Source organism: Bubalus bubalis, chromosome 17 (genome assembly GCF_019923935.1).
Source record: "Bubalus bubalis isolate 160015118507 breed Murrah chromosome 17, NDDB_SH_1, whole genome shotgun sequence".
In the NCBI taxonomy this organism is placed as follows: Eukaryota; Metazoa; Chordata; class Mammalia; order Artiodactyla; family Bovidae; genus Bubalus; species Bubalus bubalis.
Window position 1 is genome coordinate 4,375,073 of NC_059173.1, and position 22,158 is coordinate 4,397,230.

At 48.6% G+C, this 22,158-nt stretch overlaps 1 protein-coding gene across 3 annotated transcripts in view; it reads right to left on the bottom strand.

Annotated features, from left to right (window-relative positions):
• Positions 1-246: 246 nt before the first annotated feature.
• KREMEN1 (kringle containing transmembrane protein 1) overlaps positions 247-22,158 on the bottom strand; it is a 54,302-nt gene continuing 32,390 nt past the window's right edge. For all 3 annotated transcript variants that reach the window (XM_025267411.3, XM_044929995.2, XM_044929996.2), the window contains exons 4-9: positions 16,309-16,433; positions 10,113-10,266; positions 8,232-8,564; positions 7,025-7,183; positions 5,817-5,901; positions 247-4,028 (exon numbers count right to left, since the gene is read on the bottom strand). In XM_025267411.3, the coding sequence (XP_025123196.1) occupies positions 3,860-4,028; positions 5,817-5,901; positions 7,025-7,183; positions 8,232-8,564; positions 10,113-10,266; positions 16,309-16,433 (1,025 nt within the window). In that variant the 3' untranslated portion in view covers positions 247-3,859. The remainder of the gene's footprint in view (positions 4,029-5,816; positions 5,902-7,024; positions 7,184-8,231; positions 8,565-10,112; positions 10,267-16,308; positions 16,434-22,158) is intronic.

The window sequence follows — 22,158 nt, forward strand, 5'->3', positions numbered from 1 at the left end:
ACTGACCGGCCTGAGGCCACCTCAGACCCGGGGTCCTGTGCCCCCGCCCGTGGCCGCCCTGTGGGTGTGGGATCCCAACTCTTCAGACCTCACCACTCGGAGATCGGCTGGGGGTCAGAGGCACAGACGAGAGCTGAGCGACTGGGAGGCAGTGACCCGGGGTGAGCCCGCGGTCCCTTAGCACAGCAACGTCCCGGCCCACGGGCTTGGGAGCCTCCTATAAACACAACAACCCTGGGCCCATCGTGGTTTCTACAACAATGAGAATATTTATTTTCTCCAGACGGTAAAAATAACATTTTTCTTTCTTTTGTAAAAGTTAAGTACCATTACATTCCATTTTCTTAAATAACAAAATCCTAAAAATATATATTAAATTGTATACAGTGCGTCACACTTCATCTTATATTTTAAAATACATGATGTTTCTATTTTATTCTCAAAGTTGCATATTAAGAGCGTATTTACAGGTAAAGCCTTGTCATCCAGAGTCAGGAGCCCCTTGGGAAGGTGAGTCTGGGTGTGGGCGGTCCTGACGCCGTGAGGACCCCTGGCGACACGTCCTTTCTGAAGCAGCAGACTGACCTGGACTTTCCCCCACACCCCACTGCTGCCTCATTGAGTGTGTTCAACTCGGCAAGACGGGAACCTAGGAGATGGGCCCCCCGGGGTCTGCAGGCCGAGGGTGAGGCCCCGTCCCCCTGAGCTGGCCAGCCTGAGGGGAGGCAGCTGCGGCTGGAAGAGAAACACCCCACACCAGGGCGGCTAAGCTGAGAGCCCCAGCCAGGAGGTAGAACAGTGAGGAAGGTAAACGAGACACCAGAGGAAACAATCAGAAGGTTAAACATTCCCAAGGTGGCAGCAAAAGCAGACATCAAACAGCAAGAGAGACTGGGAACCAAGAGGGCTGTGGGCCGTGGGCCGGCCCGGCTCCACGGGAGGCCGGGGTGTGGTCAGACCAGGGGCCGACCTCAGAGGCCGTCCACCTGCAAGTGCTTGGGAAGATGAAGTGCCAGGACTCACAGGGGCGTGGTGACACTGGGGTCAGGACGACCTGGCTGGATACGGAGCAGGCAGGTCCGACCACTCCTGCCAGGGGCTGACAATGGGCAGAGCAGCAGTTGGGGAGGGGCCCGCCCCCTCCCCCCTGGGTTTGGCAGAAGGGCCAGGACAGCTGCGCCTGCAAGTGCTCTGATCTCTGTGGGTTTCTGGCCGACTGGAGTCTTGAGCCAGAGCCCACACTTCAGAAGTTACAGCAACCTGGTTACCTCGCTCATGCCCAGAAAGCGGGGCGGGGGGGCCTCAACCCTGTTCTGATGTGCGGGCACCTGGGTTCATTCCTCTTCCTTCTCTGTTCTGTGTGCCATTGGCCACTTGGGGAAGAACACGAGCCCTGTTCGCCTTCTCCAGGGGCTAAGAGGCCAGGCTCCCCAGCTGGCCAGAGTAGGGTGTGGGCTGAGGGGGGGCCTGGGTCCCGGTAGCACCCCATCACCCCATGGGCAGGAATGTTTGATCCACCAGGGTCCCCGGAGCCTCTACACTTCCTCTTACCTAAGCCCGTGTCGTGTGCTTTTCTCAGGGTCACCCTTTCCAGTCCCCTCCAACCCCTACTTTCTCGCCTCTGAAGTGGTTTCTTAGCAGATCAAATGCTGCCCCCTTGGGTGTTCCTAGGTGTAAAGACCTCCCCTCTTCTGGGATAATTTGTGTCTCAAGTGTTTACTTAGGTGCAGGGGGCCCCTCTGGGCAGGTGACTGACAGGTTCCAGCCAAGGCCATGGCCAGGTCAGGCTTACAGACTTCGGCCTGGGACAATTTATGGCCCTCTCCCCCTGTGCCATCCTGAGGCTAGTGTGGGTTTCCAGGGCTGCTCCTGGGATGGTAAGTGGATCCTGGGTCACTGGGCTGCACCTGGGGTGGCAGGAAGGATAGCACTGGACTTCCAGCACCTTGGGGATCTCTGATAAAGGGCTCCTCCGGCTGCTCAGACATACGGTGACCTGAAGTCACCAAGTGTGACGACAGCAGGTGGGCCCACAGGACGCACCAGGGCCAGTGATCAGAGGGAGCCCGCGGCTTCGAGCAACTGCTCCTGGTCAGGCAGAGCCCTTCCGGCCGCGATCCCACATTCCCTCTGTGTTGCTCAGGGACCTAGTGACCGCACACACCTGACACTTGTGTTTGAGAGGAGATTCCACAAAGGCCGGGAATAGCTTGGAGGGGAGACTGCACATGCCATACATCCCAGTGGTCCTTGCACGTGGCAGGCCTGTCTCCAGATCCCAGGGGCCGGCAGACAGCTGCTCCGGGGGAACTGCCTTTCCAGATCAAAGCCTCCCCAGGGCCTGGGGCAGTGACCCCCCGCCTCCTGCGGGCTTGCTGCATCTCCCACTCTGACTCTCCCCTCCTGCCAGCTCCCAGCGTCTCTGGCTGCTGGGGTCACCTCCCTGCGGCCCCATGTGGCCCTGTGTCTTTCTGGGAGCCGGGTACAGACAGCTGCCAGTGTGGCAGACCCCCAGGGAAGGCCAAACGAGGAGTAGCCCAGGGGCTGGGGGAGGGGGGCAAAGTGCCCAAACAGGGAGCAGTGAGGCCCGAGGCCTACGTGCCCACAGGACAGCCTCTCTCTGACAAAGGCCAGGCCCACCCGCGGGGGCCGGGCCCTCCTCCCAGCTGCTGTGAGGGATGGCACTGACTCTACCACCCACGGCCGCTGCAGCTGCAGCTCTCCATCTCCGGAGGCCTCTCCCGGAGGGGCTCCAGTTCCCACGCCCTCCCTCTGCACTCTGCACACCACTCTCTGTGGCTCCCCTCTGGGTCAGGTCAGGGGGGTGGTGGTGTAGGGGATGTGGGACCAGAGACAAGAGCCTTCTCCTTCCCCACCAAGCCATTCCAAAGCCCACCCTAAGAAGGGGCATGGAGACCACCGAACGCCCAGGCCATGGGGAATTTCTCATCCTCTTTTAAAAGGAGGGAAAATTAAAGGAGGGACTGCTGGTGCCTGGGGTCATAAGACGCTGCCTGGATGCTCCGCCTTATACACTGTTCTGAACAGAGAGGCAGCTTAGGAGTCACCAGACGGGGCTTGGCTTGGGCTCCACGGGACCTCAAGCTGCTCAGGGACAAGGCCAGCAAACCCAGTGAGGAGTTACTGAGCACCTATAAAAGCTTTCAGTGAAGTCTGCTGTGTGAATAGATGGCTGGACATTTCTTATGACCATCCCTCAATCCTATCTGCTGGTCACCAAGCTGCACAAAGAAGCCATAGAAAGTAGCCGCGGGTGAAGGTGTCAGGTTTGACCTGACGGCCTTCCAAGTTGGAGGAGACCCATCCTTGCCCAGAGCCCAGAGCCAGCGCAGAGCATGGGCCTACATCATGGGTGGGGCGGCTAACACCCAGGAGTACCGGACCAGGCCACCCCTCGGGAAAGCCTCAGAACTCTCTCTGCCTGGCCTGTTCCAAAGCAGAAAGACCAGGAGAAAGCCATCTGTGCATGGACAAAACTGAGAAGTGCTACTTACCCACTACCTGGCAGTTGTCTAGAATGTACCTGAGCCCCATGCCTGACACAATCACCCCGTCACCTCAGGCCCCGTTGTCCCAACCCCCGCTCCTAGATCAGAGTGAGAGGCAGAGGGCACAGACCGGGGTCCTTGAGTCTCTCTCCTGAGTGTGGTGATGAAGCAGGTTGAACCCAGGCCAAGTGGCCCCTGTGTCAGGTGCCCGCCCAGTCGGAAGACTGCTGCCCCAGAGGAGGCCAAAGGCGAGGCAGGGAAGAGTCGGTGGAAGGAAACCATGGGAGAGGCAGTCCCCAGGGGCATCGAGTGCAGAGGGATGCCGTGTCCTGGGCACAGAGGGGGAGCTTTTAGTCACTCACAAGAGGATTACGGTCATCTGGTTGACTCTGACACTTGAGCTTCTTCTTAAAGATGGAAATCGAAGTAGAAGGCTCGTAAAAAATGCTCCAAATTTCCCCTGACGTCCCTGGTTGATGACAATCCCTAAGGTCCCCCGAGGCAGGAACGCGATGGGATCTGTCAAACAAAAATATCTTAATTTTTCAAGTAGAACAGAACTAAGCATCCAAAGCAACCTACCATTTCATGAGATACCTGAACCTATAAAATGGGACCCTCGGTGAGGAGGCCTGGGGAAACCTAACAGCTGCCTTTAGAGACTGGAGGGATCGCCAGGCAGGTGACCCAAATCCCATGGCATGGCAGTGCAGTGGGGCAGGCCCCAGCTAAGAGTATCGAAGAACCTTCTAGCTGGTAGGATTATTCTAATCTGGAAAGGGCTGGCCTGAGAGATTATGAGTTTTCAAAAATCTTCTCTTTTTAAGCAGACAAACTCTTTTCGAATGACCTTTTCAGAAGCTCACCTACCTAAACAGGATGAAGGCAAACCTGCTCTGCTGGGAGTGGGCCCTGCCTTTCTCCCCGCCTGCCCCACTCCCTGTGTCAGCCCCTTCGGGCTGCTGGGCGGGGAAAGTGCAGAGGGACTGGGTGTCAGGTGGGAGACGCACACGAGCTTTGGGGTCTCGGCACATGGTGAGGTGCTGGGCCCCAGAGATTACCCCGCCCCCTCCCTGCTGTTGGGGACACACAGGTGGGACTATGCCTAAGAGGCTTCCCTGGAGTGTGTGAACAGTGATTCAAAAAAAGGAAAAATATATATATATTAGAAGCTCACTCAACAATAATAAGGACATTGTTTTCCCTGAAAAATGTACAGTGCAGGGTGGCAAGGCCTATGAGTAGTGCCAAAGTGGCCAAGGGCAGCCTTTACAGGGCAATAGAGGAGCCAGTATTTAATGTATGAAAGTCTGTGGTAGCCTCAGGGCAACTAAGCCCATGCATCGCAACCACCGAGCCTGTGGGCTAGAGCCCTTGAGCTGCACAGCTGAGCCCACGTGCCGCAGGTACTGAAGCCCGCACACCTAGTCCCTGTGCTCCACAACGAGAGAAGCCACTGCAGTGAGAAGCCTGCACACTGCAGCTAAGAGTAGCCCCCACTCAAAGACCCAGGACAACCAAAAACAAAAAACAAAAAACTCTGAGTCAGAGCACAAGCCAGAAAGTTGGGGAAAAGGTAGCTTTTACACCAACGCTCAGGAAGGCCTTGAAATGGAGGAGACTTTATGTCAATTATCTCAATAAAAGTGGGGGGAAAAGAGAAATGGAGAGAGCCTGGACTGGGAACCACAGGAAAGACAGAGCAGAGGTCTAGGAAGATGAGCAAGCCCTTCTGTAGGTGCACAGGCTCCTGTACATGAACAACCGCCCCTTTCCTGAGAGGCAGAACAGATAAACCTGAATAGTGGAAATAAGAGAAGAAAAAAATTTTTTTCCCAAATTGGTCAGAATTGAAGGGTGAAGCTATTATAGGCTTCCTAAATAACTGCTCTAAAATAATTATTAAACAGTAGTTAATAAAACTTCTCTTCCTAAGACTGTCTCACAGATTCTAGATGGCATCAGGAAATATACCTGGTATTACCCTAGGAATATTTGCTCTTACGTAAATCACAAAACAGCACAAATCAGAACAATGGAAATTGTCCTGTTTTATGCCCAGACTATTTCAGTCCTCCTTGAAATGATATCCTCTAGACTGGGGAGCAAACACAATCCCTCAAACCTTAGTGAGATTTGTCCACCTGGACAATTCACTCTACAGAGAATGAGCAATGTCTATGGCTGTACACTGCCCCGTGTTGAGCACTTTGGAATTGTGTTCTGACATTACAAGTGTTTTCAGACAACTGAAACGAAGTAGAAAATTACCTTCCCTTCCTGGGGCCGGGCAGCTCCCGTACTCACCTGAACGTGATGTGCAGAAGTATCTTTGCTACAATGGCTGTGACTGTGAGGATGAGGAGTGTTGCCAGGCCGTACACTGTCCATCCTGCAAGTGTAAAACACAGGGGTGAGTTTGCACAAGGGGTGAGTTTCGGACTGGGTGTGAGTTCAGTTTTCAGGAGGAGGTCTGTGTGGAGCCCTGAGGGAGCCCTGGCAGCTCGGGGTTGGGGGGCAGGCTGGCTGAGGGGTTCCTGGCAGGTGGGCGCAGCCACAGGATGCAGCTGAAGCAGGGCTGGCATGGAGACCCAGTCCTTCTGAGCACCTCGCCTAGTTCCTGACTCCCCTGTGGAGAGAGGCAGGCAGTGTGGTCCAAAGCACACTCAACTCAGAGTCAAAAGGGGTGGTACACATTCCATCTCCACCACTGGGACCACTGTGTGATTGCAGATGAGTTACATAACCTCTCTAGGCCTTGGTTTCCTCATCTGAGGAATGGGATGTGTCAACTGTGGAATGCTACAGATACGCAAAGGACAGGACACACAGGGAGGGGCTCTCCTGCCTGACTCCCTGCTTTGAGTCCTGCAGGGGAAAACCTTTAGAGCGGGGAATCACTAATGGTATCTGCAGCTCTACCAGCTCCTAAAGACTGCAATTTCCTCAGCAGAAAAGAGGGAGTGACAGTCTGTGTCCAATCAAGTCACCCAGCTTAGACCACAGGACTACTGCTCCCTCTCTACCATACTCCTGTGGGGCCTGCCTTCACAGCTCAGGTCACTATCTGACTTCTCATTTTGCTTCTTGTCTTTCTCCTCCCACTTACAAGTGGCAGGACGGCAGGGATTTTGTGTGGTTCTCTGTACAGTCCAGCACCTACAACATAGCCTAGCATCATTAAATCACTTACAGATCTGCCCAATGACTGAGGAAAGAGCTCTGGCAACTGCCTACGCATTTAGCGAGCTACAAGCTGGGGCTGTGGAAAACACTGGATAAGCTTATTACATACCGTATCCTAAAGGAGGTGAGCATTTTGCCTAAGGACTAAGGAATCAAGCCAGAGAGAAGACGTCCCTCCAAGGCCAGGACAAAGAGAGTCACGGAGCCAGGACCCACAAGCCACCTCGGAAAGGGAAACACCCAAGAGCACCCTGTTTCTGTAATTGCCTAGGGTGCTGCTGCCAAGTTCTGTGGCTCCTACCCCTTTGATGGTGTCTGGGAACAGCTACCTGGCACAGTCTGGCGTGGGTGGCTGGGGCTGGTGGTGATGACATAGAGGACTTTGGAGGACCGGGCAGCGCTCACACTGAAGTTGGCCTGCTCCGTGATCACCTCGGCCAGCATCTGGTTGTCAGTGGGCTTCTCCTGTGGTGGGTCTTCCTTGATGGCTGGAAGATCAAAAGGAATTAGCCGGGGGAAAGCAGGTGGAGATGCCAAAGAGGAGGTGGCACTAGTTACAAAGAGGGGGCCGTTTTCTCTGGTTCAGTCCTGGGGGCAATTCTCTGCCCTGGCCCCAGAGCAGAACCTGCCAGGCTCTGGCTCTGAAGGAGCCATCTGATGTCTCTGTGTGGACTCCTGGACATGCTTTAGGGTGGTCCTTCCCTTGTGCCTCTGCAGCTATGGTCCCTCATCCTGGAAGGCCCTCTTGTTTCCTATCTGTCTGCCCTAATCCTACATGTCCTTCCAGCCTGTCCCACCTGTACACTGGAGCCACATACTGACTGAACTCTTCTCTAGGCTCCTGACGTCCAGGGCAGAGACTAGGTCACGGATGCCCTCTGTGTACCCAGCGCACATATCCATGGTACAGGGGCATAGCTCCACGTTAGGATAGTCTGAGGACAGTGAACCAGGATTTGGTGATTGGCAACGGTGTTCAGAGACAGGAGGATGAACCAAATGACCTCTTTGGAACCTTCTAATTCTACCAATCTCAGCTCTTTTAGTTATTATTTTAGCCTTTCCATGAAAACTGTCATGCTATGCTAAGTCGCTTCAGTCGTGTCCGACTCTGTGGGACCCCACAGACGGCAGCCCACCAGGCTCCCCCGTCCCTGGGATTCTCCAGGCAAGAACACTGGAGTGGGTTGCCATTTCCTTCTCCAATGCATGAAAGTGAAAAGTGAAAGTGAAGTCGCTCAGTCGTGTCTGACTCTTAGCGACCCCATGGATTGCAGCCTAACAGGCTCCTCCATCTATGGGATTTTCCAAGCAAGAGTACTGGAGTGGGGTGCCATTGCCTTCTCCATGAGAATGACTAAAACAGCAAACTCACAGGTGGCATCTCTTTTCTGTATCATGCAGCATGTACAAGTTATAAAACAGGAAGTGGGAAAACCTGTAAGTTGATTGGGTAGCTCCTGACACGCAAGAACCACCTGAGGTCCGCACATCATAACGAGGTGCAAGGGGGGCCCAAGGAGGCCGGGGCCTTACCTTGGTATAAGACGGCAAATCCCTGGGCCTGATTGATGCGATCAGAGAAGAAATACAAAATGATGAAATCCAGAGAGATGTTAAAAGATGAAGGTGGGCGGTTTCTCCCGTTGAAACGGACCAGGACGCGGTGGGTGTAGCCATCCAGCAGCTCCACCATGTCTGCAGAATCCCGGATATCAAACAAGGTGAAGTTGAAGTGGATGTGAGCAGCTCCTGGGACCCGGATGGTCCAATAGCAGACCCTCCCCGCGGCATAGGCATCGGGAAAGTCAGGGGAATACACCACAGAGGTCATGGCCGAGTAATTCCCACCACAGGCGCCAACCAGAGCTGCAGGAGACAAAAGGACACCAGCCCTCAATCGGGGGCTCGGCCATGGGGTTTGCTTTCCAACCTGTTACAAACAAAACTTCTGAGCTGATGGGATCCAGTCTAGGATGTTGTTTTTTCGTCTGCAAAACCAGACCATCTTATGTTTCAGGATTGAATCACAGAATGAGTAGCTTAAACCCTGAACAAATGACTGGAAGCTTTTTTTTCTCCCAGGAGACCTCAGAGTGAGCACACAGCATGGCAGTACAGCCCAGGCAGGGGCTGGGCTGGAGTCAGAGAGTCTGGGTTCGGGACCAGCTGGGCCATGTGATCCCAGGGGCTCACTTCACATCCAGACCTCTCGCTTCTCTCGGCTTTGAGGGTGGAGAGACCACCACCTGCTCCCGTATCATATGAATGTGTGAGGACAGATGAGACAAAGCACATGAAAACACAGACCTCTCTGCAGGGGGCACTCAGTGAAGTGAGGGCCTCCCGGGTACCTTAAGGGTGCAAGGCTCATGGGAGGGGCCACACTTGTTTTTGAAGTGGGACACTGTGGCACAAGAAATGACCATCTGAAGACAGGAAGTTCGCTCATTACTCTGCACCAGCACATCTAATGTCTGGACCCCCGGTTCTGAGCGGCAGGTTCAGGGAAGGGGACACACCACTTCACAGTCTTATGTAGTGAGGTGAAGACAAGAGCCTAGAAATCAAAGTCCTCAAGAGGAAGGGCAGGCCCAGGATTTACAAAGCAGGCCAGGTTGCGGGGGGGGGGGGGGGGGGGCACCCACTTCCCTTTAGGATGTAGAAAGCTGCTTCCATCCTAACACTGAGAAGAAGCTCAGAACTTTTTCTTCAACCCATCAGAAAGCTGAGGTCTCAAGACAACCAAGGGATTTTAATTCTAAAAAGTAAGAAGCTCCTCTGAGGAGAGTCAGGCCACACAAAGTGCTTCATCCTTGACAGAGCACAAGAATGATAGTGGGCCACCATGAAAGCAAGGAAGAAGAAAGCAGCTAAAATTTTAACAAATTGCTAAAGGCTGAATGTGGACCAGCCTCTCAGTCCAGGATGCCTGGAAGCCCTGGACACAACAGTCTGCAGTCACTTGCACGCACTTCTGTGCAGGCCTCCAGCCAGTGCCCATGAGAATGACCGGGTGGGGCAGGAGACCAAAGGGTCCCCATTGGTGGGACCAGTGGGCAGGAGGTGATGAGCTGCTGCTGGGGGACAGGCCTGATGCCCTGCTCTCTTCCAGAACCCTCCTGGAGCAAAAGCCTGAAGTTGAGAGGAAGGGGCCACACACCCTTCTGCACCCAGGCCCCTGTCTGTCCCTGGGAGCTGCTGTTACTTTTGTCAGAGTAACCAGGAGAAGACTCATTGCCTTTGGAGGAATAGCAGAGGCAAAAGCCACCTGCCCCTGGCCTGCAGTAGGTGCTTAGTAAGTACTGCAGGTGAATGAATGCAGAGCAGGGAGGCAGGGTCAGACAATGCGCAGGCCGGCTCCCCGGCCCAGGGTTCCCAAGCCTTGGACAGCACAGGGCCCGGAAGCATACTCACTGTCGAAGACGATGACCCTGCCATCGCCCCCACAGGGCTGGGTGTGGTCCCCGAAGCAGACGCTGCTGCACTCAGTACTGGCTGCCTCCCCGTACTTCCAGTAATCAGGGTCGTTTCCACAGAAGCAAGCGTAGCCCGACTCTATCCCAGCAAACTGCCATGACAGAGAAGCAGCACTTGGTAAGCATCAGTCGGGGTGTCAGGTGGCCTGGCCAGGTCGGCCCCTCAGCAAGCAAGCACCTTGTCTTCCCAGCCCACCTTCCCTGGATCCTCTACCTTGGTCCCGCCTCACTCTCACCGCACTTCACTACATGCTGACTTGTAACTGTGTACCACCACAGTGCTTCCCCTCCTGAGCATCTCTTACTTATGTTTGCAATTCTACTGTATTTAACTCAGTTAAAGGCAGGGATCCCATTAACTTGACACATTAATAACAGCTAAACATTTTATTGAATGTTTACAATGTGACAGGTGGTAAATGCTTTGAAGTTAGTACTTACTGCAAACTTATTGTAGGCCCTATGAAATACATTTTTTAAATTAATTGATTTATTTATGGCTACCCCGGATCTTTGTTCCTGTGCACAGGTCTCTCTAGTTACGGTAAGCAGGCTTCTCATTGCAGTGGCTTTGGAACGCAGCCTCTAAAGCGCACGGGCTTAGTTGCCCTGTGGCATGTGTAACCTTCACGGACTAGAGATCAAACCTCTGTTCCCTGCATTGGTGGGTGGATTTTTTCTTTCCTTTTTTTTTTTTTTTTTTTTTTACTTTTCTTTTGCAGGTGGATTTTTAAACCACTGGACGACCAGGGAAATCCCCTATTTAACATTTTTATTTTTATATTACCATATAATACAACTATTTGTATGGTGTACAGGCCTAAGGATTTTAACCCATGAATAAATTTGTACAACCACCACTACAATCAGGACACGGAACATGTGCAGTAACCTTTCTTGTGCTGTTGCTCTATAGTTCCCCTCTATGACCCCTCAGTTCAGTCGCTCAGTCGTGTCTGACTCCTTGCGACCCAAGGACCGCAGCACACCAGGCTTCCCTGTCTATCACCAACTCCCAGAGCTTGCTTAAACTCATGTACATTGAGTCAGTGATGCAATCTAACCATCTCATCCCCTGTCATCCCCTTCTCCTTCTGCCTTCAATCTTTCCCAGCATCAGGGTCTTTTCCAATGAGTCAGTTCTTCCCATCAGGTGGCCAAAGTACTGGAGTTTCAGCTTCAGCATCAGTCCTTCCAATAAATATTTAGGACTGATTTCCTTTAGGATTGACTGATTTGATATTCCTGCAGTCCAAGGGACTCTCAAGAGTCTTCTCCAACACCACAGTTCAAAAGCATCAGTTCTTCGGTGCTCAGCTTTCTTTATGGTCCAACTCTCACATCTATACAGGACTACTGGAAAAAACCATAGCTTTAACTAGATAGACCTTTGTCAGCAAAGTAATGTCTCTGCTTTTTAATATGCTGTCTAGGTTGGTCATAGTTTTTCTTCCAAGGAGCAAGTATCTTTTAATTTCATGGCTGCAGTCACCAACTGCAGTGATTTTGGAGCCCAAGAAAATAAAGTCTCTTACTGTTTCCACTTTTTTCCCCATCTATTTGCCATGAAGTGATGGGAATGATGTCATTATCTTCGTTTTTTGAATGTTAAGTTTTAAGACAGCTTTTTCACTCTCCTCTTCCATTTTCATCAAGAGGTTCTTCAGTTCTTCTTCACTTTCTGCCGTAAGGATGGTGTCATCTGCATATCTGAGGTTGTTGCTATTTCTCCCGGCAATCTTGATTCCAGGTTGTGCTTCATCCAGCCCCACATTTCGCATGATGTACTCTGCACATAAGTTAAATAAACAGGGTGACAATATACAGCCTTGACTTACTCCTTTCCCAATGTGAAACCAATCTGTTGCTCCATGTACGGTTCTAACTGTTGCTTCTTGACCTGCATGCAGATTTCTCAGGAGACAGGTAAGGTGGTCTGGTATTCCCATCTCTTTAAGAATTTTCCACAGTTTGTTGTGATCAACACAGTTTAAAGGCTTTGGCATAGTCAATAAAGCACAAGTAGATGTTTTTCTAGAACTCTCTTACTTTCTCTAGGATCCAAAGATGTTGGCAATTTGATCTCTGCTTCCTCTGCCTTTTCTAAATCTACCTTGAACATCTGAAAGTTCTTGGTTCCCATACTGTTGAAGGCTGGCTTGGAGAATTTTGAGGATTACTTTACTAGTGTGTGAGATGAGTGCAATTGTGCAGTAGTTTGAACATTCTTTGGCATTGCCTTTTTTGGGATTAGAATGAAAACTGACCTTTTCCAGTCCTGTGGCCACTGCTGAGTTTTTCAAATTTGCTGGCATATTGAGTGCAGCACTTTCACAGCATCATCTTTTAGCATTAGAAATAGCTCAGCTGGAATTCCATCACCTCCACTAGCTTTGTTCATAGTGATGCTTCCTAAGGCCCACTAGACTTTGCACTCCAGGATGTCTGGCTCTAGGTGAGTGATCACACCATCGCGTTTATCTGGGTCATTAAGATCTTTTTTGTGTAGTTCTTCTGTGTATTCTTGCCGCCTCTTCTTAATACCTCTGCTTCTGTTAGGTCCATACTGTTTCTGTCCTTTATTGTGCCCATCTTTGCATGAAATGTTTCCTTGGCATCTCCAATTTTCTTGAAGAGGTCTCTAGTCTTTCCCATTCTATTGTTCTCCGCTATTTCTTTGCACTGATCACTTAGGAAGGCTATCTTTTCTCTCCTTGCTATTCTCTGGAACTCTGCATTCAGATGGGTACATCTTTCCTTTTCTCCTTTGCGTTTCGCTTGTCTTCTTTCCTCAGCTACTTGTAAGGCCTCCTCAGATAACCATTTTGTCATTTTGCATTTGTTTTTCTTGGGGATGATTTTGATCACAGCCTCCTATACAATGTTACAAACCTCCATCCATAGTTCTTCAGGCACTCTGTCAGATCAAATCCCTTGAATCTATTTATCACTTCCGCTATATAATCGTAAGGGATTTGATTGAGGTCATACACTAATTAGTTTTCACACTATAGTTTTAACTTTTTAAGACTGTCATACGCTAGAGACCGAATGTCCACGTCTGCCCCTCCCCTGCAAATTTATATGTTGAAAGCTAATTCCCAATGTGATGGTACCTAGTGGTGGAATATCTGAGAAGTGATTCATGAGGGCTTGTGCTCATGAATGGGATTAGAGCCTTTATAAAAGAGACCCCCTTTCCCCTTCTGCCATGTGAGGACACAGTGAGGAGACAGCCATCTATGAACCAGGAAACAAGCCATCACCAGACACCAAATCTGCCAATCTGATCTTGGACTTTGCAGCCTTCAGGACTTTGAGAAATGAATTCTTGTCTTTTTTTTAATTGGAATATAGTTGTTTTACAATGTTGTGTTAGTGAATGCTTGGTTTAGACCAAGTATTTTGCACAGCAGTCAGAATGACTCAGACACACTATACGCAGATTCGTATTCTGAGGCCGGCTCCTTTCCCTCAGCATAGTCTCTCTGAGGCTCCTCTGAAATGACCTAGAGTTTGCTGAGTGGCAGTTTATTGCATGAGTGTACCGCAGGCTGCTAATCCATTGAGTTGTTTTGTTTTTCATGATTATAAAACAGAGCTGCTATAAACACTTGTGTATATTTCTGTGTGAACATAAGCTTTCCTTTCTCTAGGGTAAATATCTAGAAATGGGATTTCTGGGTTGTAATTTCTCTACCTCATTAACATTTGCTTTTGTCCTTAAAAAAAAAAAAAAAAAACCCACAGCCATCCTAGGTTATTTATTGTATGAAATGGTATCTCATTGATTTTGATTTGCATTTCCCTAAAGACTCTTGCCTGGAAAATCCCATGGACAGAGGAGCCTGGTAGACTGCAGTCCATGGGGTCGCTAGGAGTCGGACACGACTGAGCGACCTCACTTTCACTTTTCACTTGCATGCATTGGAGAAGGAAATGGCAATCCACTCCGGTATTCTTCCCTGGAGAATCCCAGGGACAGAGGAGCCTAGTGGGCTGCCGTCTATGGGGTCGCACAGAGTCGGACACGACTGAAGCGACTTAGCAGCAGCAGCAAAGACTAGTAATACTGAGCATCTTTACCGCATGAAGTGTAAAAAAATTTTTTTGATTATGTGTAACATAGGTAGAATGTTGAGCACATTTTCATGTGCTTATTGGCCATTTGTACATCTTCTATGAAGAAACATCTATTCAATCCTTTGCTCATTTTTAAATTGGGCTGTTTATCTTTCTATTGTCACACTGTTAGAGTTCTTTATGTATTTTGGGCATTAGATCTTTATTCAAATATGTTTTGCAAATATTTGCTCTATTCTGTGAGTTGCTTTTTTACTTTCTTAATAGTGTCCTTGATACACAGAGATTTTAAATTTTGATGAAGTCCAATTTATTTTTTCTTTGATTGTCTGTGCTTTTGGTATCCTAACTGAAAAAATCATTGCCTCATCCAAGGTTATGTATATCTGTACCCATATTTCTTCCTAAACCTTTATAGTTTTAGCTGCTACATGTAGGTCTGTGATCCATTTTAAATTAATTTTCATATATGAGGTAGGGGTCCAGTTTCATTTTTTCCATGTGGATATCCAGTTGTCCCAGCATTGTTTGCTAAAAACACTTGTTTTTTCCCCATTGAATGATATGGCACCCTTGACAAATATCAATCAGCCATAAATAATACTGTCAATCAAGCAATTGGTAGCTTGCAAAAGATTGACCACGTAAGTAAATCTATGGAGGATAATGGGAACCAGGTTTCTTACTATTAGAGAAGCGCGCCAGAGAAAACTGGAATGAAGCCTGCAGTGTTGGACAGGGATTGATGTTACTCAGTGCAGTGCATGGTTTCTGACATATATAATAAATAACATGTATTTATTATATACTATGTATACTATGTACTATATCTTTATATATAAAGATATATAATAAATTATTATTCATTAATATAAATAATAATATGGCCATAAATAATAATGTCTGGACTCTAAATTCTATTTCCTTCAGCTTATATGTCCATCTTTATGCCAGTGCTGTAGCTTTTTTTTCAGTATATCACTGTTCCCAGGCCCTCTTAGTGGAAAGAGCTAGGAAATACATATATATATACAAACACACATACACACATTTTTATATTTATGTTTCTTTCCTTTTTGTTTTCTTTCACCGCATCATGTGGCATGTGGGATATTATTTCCCCAACCAGGGATGAAACCTGTGCCTCCTGCAGTGGAAGTGTGGAGTCTTAATTACTGGACAACTATCACAAGTCCTATGTATTTATTTCTGTATATCTCTCTCTACATATATATCAGAAACCATGCACTATACTAATAACATCAATCCCTGTCCAACACTGCAGGCTTCATTCCAGTTTTCTCTGGCCCCCTTCTCTAATGGTGAGAAACCTGGTTCCCATTATCCTCCATAGATTTACCTAACATGCTCAATTTTTTGCAAGCAACCAATCACTTGATCATGTTGGGCCAACTGCCTTGCTCAGACCCTGCCTCAGACAGGCCTTGAGCACTGCCAGTCTATTCTCCTTGCTTGGGCCTGATTAATGGCCTTTTGATGAAATTATTAAGGAAGGAATGAAGGATGGAAGGAAGGGAGGGAGGGAGGGAGGAAAGGAGGGAGGAAAAGACTTCTTTTTTGATATAACAAACAATAGCATTATTGAACCTTAATGACTAGAAGAATGGACAGGATGGAAAGAAAATATTTTGGACTGGTATCCAGGCAAGGGCCCCTTAATATATCAAAGTAGTAACCACTACCTTGGCTTATTCTCAGATCCACCCCCCTGGAGCCAGAGACCTCTCTGCTCATTACACACAGGGGCTGGAGGAAACACATGACTCTGCTGGAGGTCAAGCTGGATGCAGGTACTGGGGTGTTTCCTTTTTTCTCTCAGTCTTTGGACAGAGTGCTGCCTCACACCCCAGAATCCCAAGCCCCACTCTTCCTTCAACTTCTTTTTGGAAGAAAAGTACAGTTGTAATGGCTTCACAGGTTGTTGTTGTTTCTAACAATTTAAATGATTTAAATACATTTTAAATAATATCTCAGCAGAATGCATTTAGACCTTTATCTTTTTCCATAGGTATAAAGCTCAGAACTATTACCTTGAACCTTTGACTTCGACAAAAACTGATGCAGTTTTGTATGGTGAGTTTGTTAGATGTTTTACTGGTGCCAGTTAGAGGAGGTGGGTTTCCATGATCTTTGTAGCAGCCAAGGTTTCCAGGCACTGGAGAAAAAAGAAAAACAAAAGAACTTCACAACTTCTGGCTGTGAAACACCAAGAAGGAAAGGCGTGTTGCGCCAGGTACTTTCATCTCAGCCCATATTTCCATTCCTGTGCAATAAATGCACATAAAAAGTGCAAATAAATAGCAAGCACCAAGTGTTAAAAATGGAAGTCTTGGTGCCCTCTGCTAACTGCTACATCTTTGTTTTATTTTGACGAGTATGTGAAGCCCATAAAACCGACCCTAAGACATTTTTTACTTGTTCAATATTGATAGAATTTAGTATTGACAAGAACTAGGCATAGATTCCTAAAAACAGAGAAGCTACAATATACAAATTATGTCTCAGAGTCACTGGAGGACAAAAAAAAAAAAAAAAAAAGCGCTTGGAAGCTACCATCCTATGCCTTGTGCCTCCCTAGTCCCCTCAAAAAGCCCCACAAGTTGGTTTTACCAGCTCATTTCGTGAATTTAATAGTTTCCTATTGCCACTGCAATCAATGACCACAAACCTAGTGGCTTAAAGTAGCATAAACCCATCATCTTATAGTTGCAGAGGTGAGAAGTACTGCTGCTGCTGCTGCTAAGTCGCTTCAGTCGTGTCCGACTCTGTGCGACCCCATAGACGGCAGCCCACCAGACTTCCCCGTCCCTGGGATTCTCCAGGCAAGAATACTGGAGTTGGTGGCCATTGAGAAGTACTAAATGGGTCTAATGGGACTAAAATCAAGGTGTCAGCAGAACTCTGGCTCCTCCTGAGGCTCCAGGGCACAACCTGCCCCTTGCTGTCTCCTGAAGAAGCTGCCCCCATTCCTCAGCTGTGGCTGCACCACTCCAGCCTCTGCCTCCCCGCCCTGCTTCTGTCATCACACCACCTTCTCTGCCTCTCATCCCCCCGCCTCTCTGTTACACATCCTGTGTGATGACACTGGCCCACCAGGGTACTTCAGGATCATCTCCCCATGTCAAAATTCTCATCTGCATCGCGTGTGCCACGTAAGGTAACATGTTTGAAGATTCTGGGGCTTACAACATGGACTTTTGGGGGAGGGGGATTATTCTGTTTACCACAGTGGACGTATTAGCGTTTCACAACTACAAAAGTCAGATGGTCTGGTCTAGTAGAAAAAGCTGCAACTGAGAATAAAGAAACCTAAATATATGTGCCCCCACCTCCTGGTGTTTGTGCCCTGTGTTATTCCCTCCCCTGGAGTGTGGGCTGGACAAGTGATTTGTTTTTGCCCAACAGAATGTGGTAGAGTTGAGGGGAACTACTTCTGTGACTGGACTACAAGAGCTGTGACTTTGGTCTTGTCAGTTGACTCTCTCTACTGCCTTCTTGGCTTATATACTCTAATAAAGCAATGTATCACATCAGAGGTCATAAGAATGGCCTTCAGCCAATAGCCAGTAAGGAGCTGAGACTTCCAGTTTCTGCAGAGACTGAATCCCACCAACAGCTATGTGTGCTTGAAGGAGATCCTCCCCAGCAGACCCTTCAGATGAGACCCGGCCCTGGCAGACGCCTCACCAGAGACCTTGAGGCAGGGGACCCGGCTCAACCATGTCCAGATTTCCTGACCTACAGAAAGTGTGAGGTGATAAATGTGTGTTCTCATTAAATTTTAGAGTAATCTGTTACAGCAATAGATGACTAACACACCTATATAACATGCATCTAAATATATGCTCACTGAATAAAGGAATGTATTGTGAGCCATGGACAAATTATGGTTTCCTAGGTGGCTCAGCGGTAAAGAATCTGCCTGCCAGTGCAGGACACACAGGGTCGATCCCTGGGTCAGGAAGATCCCTTGGAGAAGGAAATGGCAATCCACTCCAGTATTCTCGCCTGGGAAATCCCATGGACAGAGAAGCCTGGTGGGCTACAGTCCATGGGGTCACAAAGAGTCGGACACTACTTAGCGACTAAACGACAATAGACAAATGGACCTCTCTGCCCCTTAGTTTTTCATCTGTGTTATTTATGAAATCACTCCACCATCAGATGAAGCCCTTTCCCTATGGTCTCTGTTTGGCTCCTTACAGTTCACATCACTCAAGATATAAGACACGAATGAGGTCTGGTCCTAGAAGCACTTCTAAGCCAGTCAGAGTTACATATTATCCAATTCCAAAGTGAGACATATAGATTCTTAGAAAGCACTTTTTGTTTAAGACTGGAAAGCAGCATGGTCCAATTGAGTAAACTTTACACCCATACTAGTTTTTGGCACATAAGAATACACACACGTGCACACACACACACACACACACACACACACTTTTCAATTTCTGCCACCATCTACATCTAACCAGCTCATTTTAAACTGGCAGGAAGCTAACCCAAAGAGTCACCCTCCCCCCTCTAAGCCAAGTGGTTACCCTTCTCCCTTGCGTCACACATGGGTCAAATATAACAAATGTGGCTCACCACACAAATGTTAAAATGCATCTTTCGGAAACAAACCAAATCTCTATAGTAGCAAATGTAAACAGAAAAGATCTAGGCAGTAGGAGTTCAGCATTCAGTGGGGGCCTGGCTTGGGAATGGCTGGGCTTTGGAGTTTAAACAAATGCAGTGAGCTAAGCATCTCTAGTTAGGGGTGAATCATATAGGCTTGTTAAAGGGGCCTTACACATGGAAACCTGAAGCATGCATTTAATGGTTTTTAATAAGAGCTACTTGATCGTGATCATCTTGGTCATTTACTCTGATTTCTGTCTCATTTATTCCATTCCATGCTCAAAAATAGGCATGTTATTATGTATTCATTTATAGACAGCCTAAGGCACAGAACCATAAATGTTAACATTAGACATAAACAAGGTCGTGGTTTGCGTGGATGCAGCTGGAACCTATCAGGTTTATTCACAACAATTCGGTGAACAAATTCAGGGAGCTCATGTTCAGTTCCAGGAGGGCAGTGGGGCTCCAGAACACCCCGGGGAGACAGAGCCTGGAATCCAGCCCACACCATGCTGCTGCTCCCTGCGTCTGGACAACGGTGGCCTTAGTATCGTCCTTGACACCATGTCAACCGCCTGCCAGACACTGTCCATTTTACCTCCTAAAATACTTCATACACCTGTCCACCTCTCTATCCAGGCTGCTATTTCCCTGGTTTAGGCCACTGTCCCCTCCCATTCGGGGCTTTCCAGGTGGTGCTAGTGGTAAAGAATCTGCCTGCCAATGCAGGAGACACAAGAGATGTGGGTTCAACCCTAGGGCCAGGAAGATCCCCTGAAATAGGAAGTGGCAACCTGCTCCAGTATTCTTGCCTGGAAAATTCAATGGACAGAGGAGCCTGGTGGGCTACTATCCTTGGGGTTGCAAAGAGTCAGACATGACTGAGAACACATACCTCTCCCACTCAGACTATTCTATCAGCCTCCTATTCCATCTCCCTGTCTCTAGGCTCCCCCTACTCTAATCTAGTTAGTACACTGCAACCACAATAACCTTTACAGTACATTCCAGGCAGAAGGAAGGCCAAGGGCAAAGGTCTAAGGCAAGAACGACCTTGGTTTTTGCAGGAACACAAAGAAGTGAGTGTGACCAGTGAAAGAGAGACGGGAAGGCACCAGGAGCTACAGAGGTATGCAGGGGCCTTGCCTGAAACCCTCAGAGCTCCCGGGTCATCCTCTAGGATCAAGTCTAAACTCTCACATGGGACCCAAGGCCCTACCTGATCTATGTTGCTCCTCTATCCCACCCCCTCAGCATGACCCCTCTCTCTGTCCCTCGGCTCACATTCCATATGAAACCCAAGATACATTATAGTGTATCTGCAAGTTGCCCACATGCACATGGCTCTCTGGCCTCTGGCCTTTCTTACAAGCTGTTCCTTCTGCTTAGAACACTATTCTCTGCCTAGGATGGCAGCCTGAGCATCATTCCCCTTGGGAAGCCCCATGGGCCTCCCGTCATCCTCCCATTCCACAGAGAAGGTTGCATGCCCCTGTGGTGTGCTCCTGTGGCAGCCTGTGCGAAACCTGATTCTAAACACCTGTTTATGTCTCATTCGTCGATTAACCATGAACTTAAGGGCCGGACTGTATCTTCTGCACACCATTGTATTCCCAGGGTCTGGTATGGTCCCAGCCATACAGTGGGTGCCCTGAAACTGGGTGCTCAATGAACAAATGTGTCCCATGTTGCCAGCTAAACTCATGGAGAGTGTGAGTTAAGGTACCTGTCAGGCAGCAGGGAGTCAAGACTGCAGAGCAGAGTGAGAGGAGAGCTGACCTGCATCTTGACGTCCACTTAGGTTTTGACTCCTCGCTGTCCTCTTTGGCTAGCTAGAAACACCACTCCAGATAACCAGGTTCTCTATTAGAGGTTAACTTTAAAAGGTAAAATTCTATCTTCATCATTTTGGATGAAACTTTTCGAAAATGCATTAGATAATTAAAAAAAAAAACAACAAACTTAGTTTAACCTACGTACTTTGTTTCTTGGTGGCTTGAGGTCACCAGATGTATGTCACCAAATGGTCCCGGACTGTGTGCTTTCCTGTGTCTGACTCTAATAGTTAATCAGTCTCCATGGTTACAGCTGGGGCTGCTGAACCCTCAGTATATTAGCACTGGAAGGAGTCTTAGTGTCTACTTGCTACTGCCAGTGCCTGTGGTCTTGGCTTATCTTCTTAATTTGCTGCTTCTTGGGCTTAGACTTATGGACTTCACTGGTGGCTCAGATGGCAAAGAATCTGCCTGCAATGCAGGAGACCCAGGTTCAATCCTGGGGTCGGGAAGATCCCCTGGAGAAGGAAATGGCAACCCATTCCAGTATTCTTGTCTGGAGAGTCCTATGGACAGAGGAGCCTGGCGGGCTACAGTCCATGGGGTCGCAAAGAGTCGGACACAAATGAGCAATTAACACTAAAAACTAAGTAGGCTTAGAACAAAACTATCGAGCTTATTAGAACTGTGTGGAAAATAAGAATAGTTTCTGAAAGAGGGAAGGCCTCTATGTTTCCTTCTCGATTTCAGCTGTCCATACGGTAGCTCAGAGCTTTTGTTTGTTTGCCTGCTTCCCAGCTCTTGGCAATGTTCTGAAGGGCGCTGGAGCTACCATCACCTGTCCAGAGGCAAGCAGTGTTTTGCAACAATCACAAACGTGAGCTTTCGACAGACGGACCCCAGGGTGAACGTGGGTCCCTCTGCCACAGCCTTTCTAAGCTCAGGTTCATCCACAGTGGATGATATGGGCCTCAAAGGCTTCTTGTGAGAATTAAAATTAGATAATGTAAATAAAGTAAACACCACAAGGCCTGGCAATATAGTATGTGCTGAATAAACACTGTTTGCTGTCATTACATACAAAAAGGCTTTCACCATTTCCCACACAAACCAGAATAACCTGCTGGGTTCATAGAAGAGTAAAGCAGCACTGAATTAAAAGATAAGATCAAAGGCAGTTATCTTGGAAAACTATATTTGATTCCAGATATTAAAATGTTAACCTCTGCATCTGGGTAGACCCAGTGTACTGCCATGCAAGCCTTTTCCATGAAACCCAGAGCCCTTTCAGGAAGGCGGACAGGAGGTGGGTTTCCTAGGTGACCGAGAAGCAGCCACAGTTTGGCCAGGCTAAGGGCCCTGAGTGGGGGATACATGAGAGGCTGTTCTCCCTGGAGAGCAGAGGTCAGCTCCAGAGGGGAATGCTCACTCCACGGCTTTTCCCTTGGCGTCCCTCTCCTGATAAGGCCAGTCTGGGAG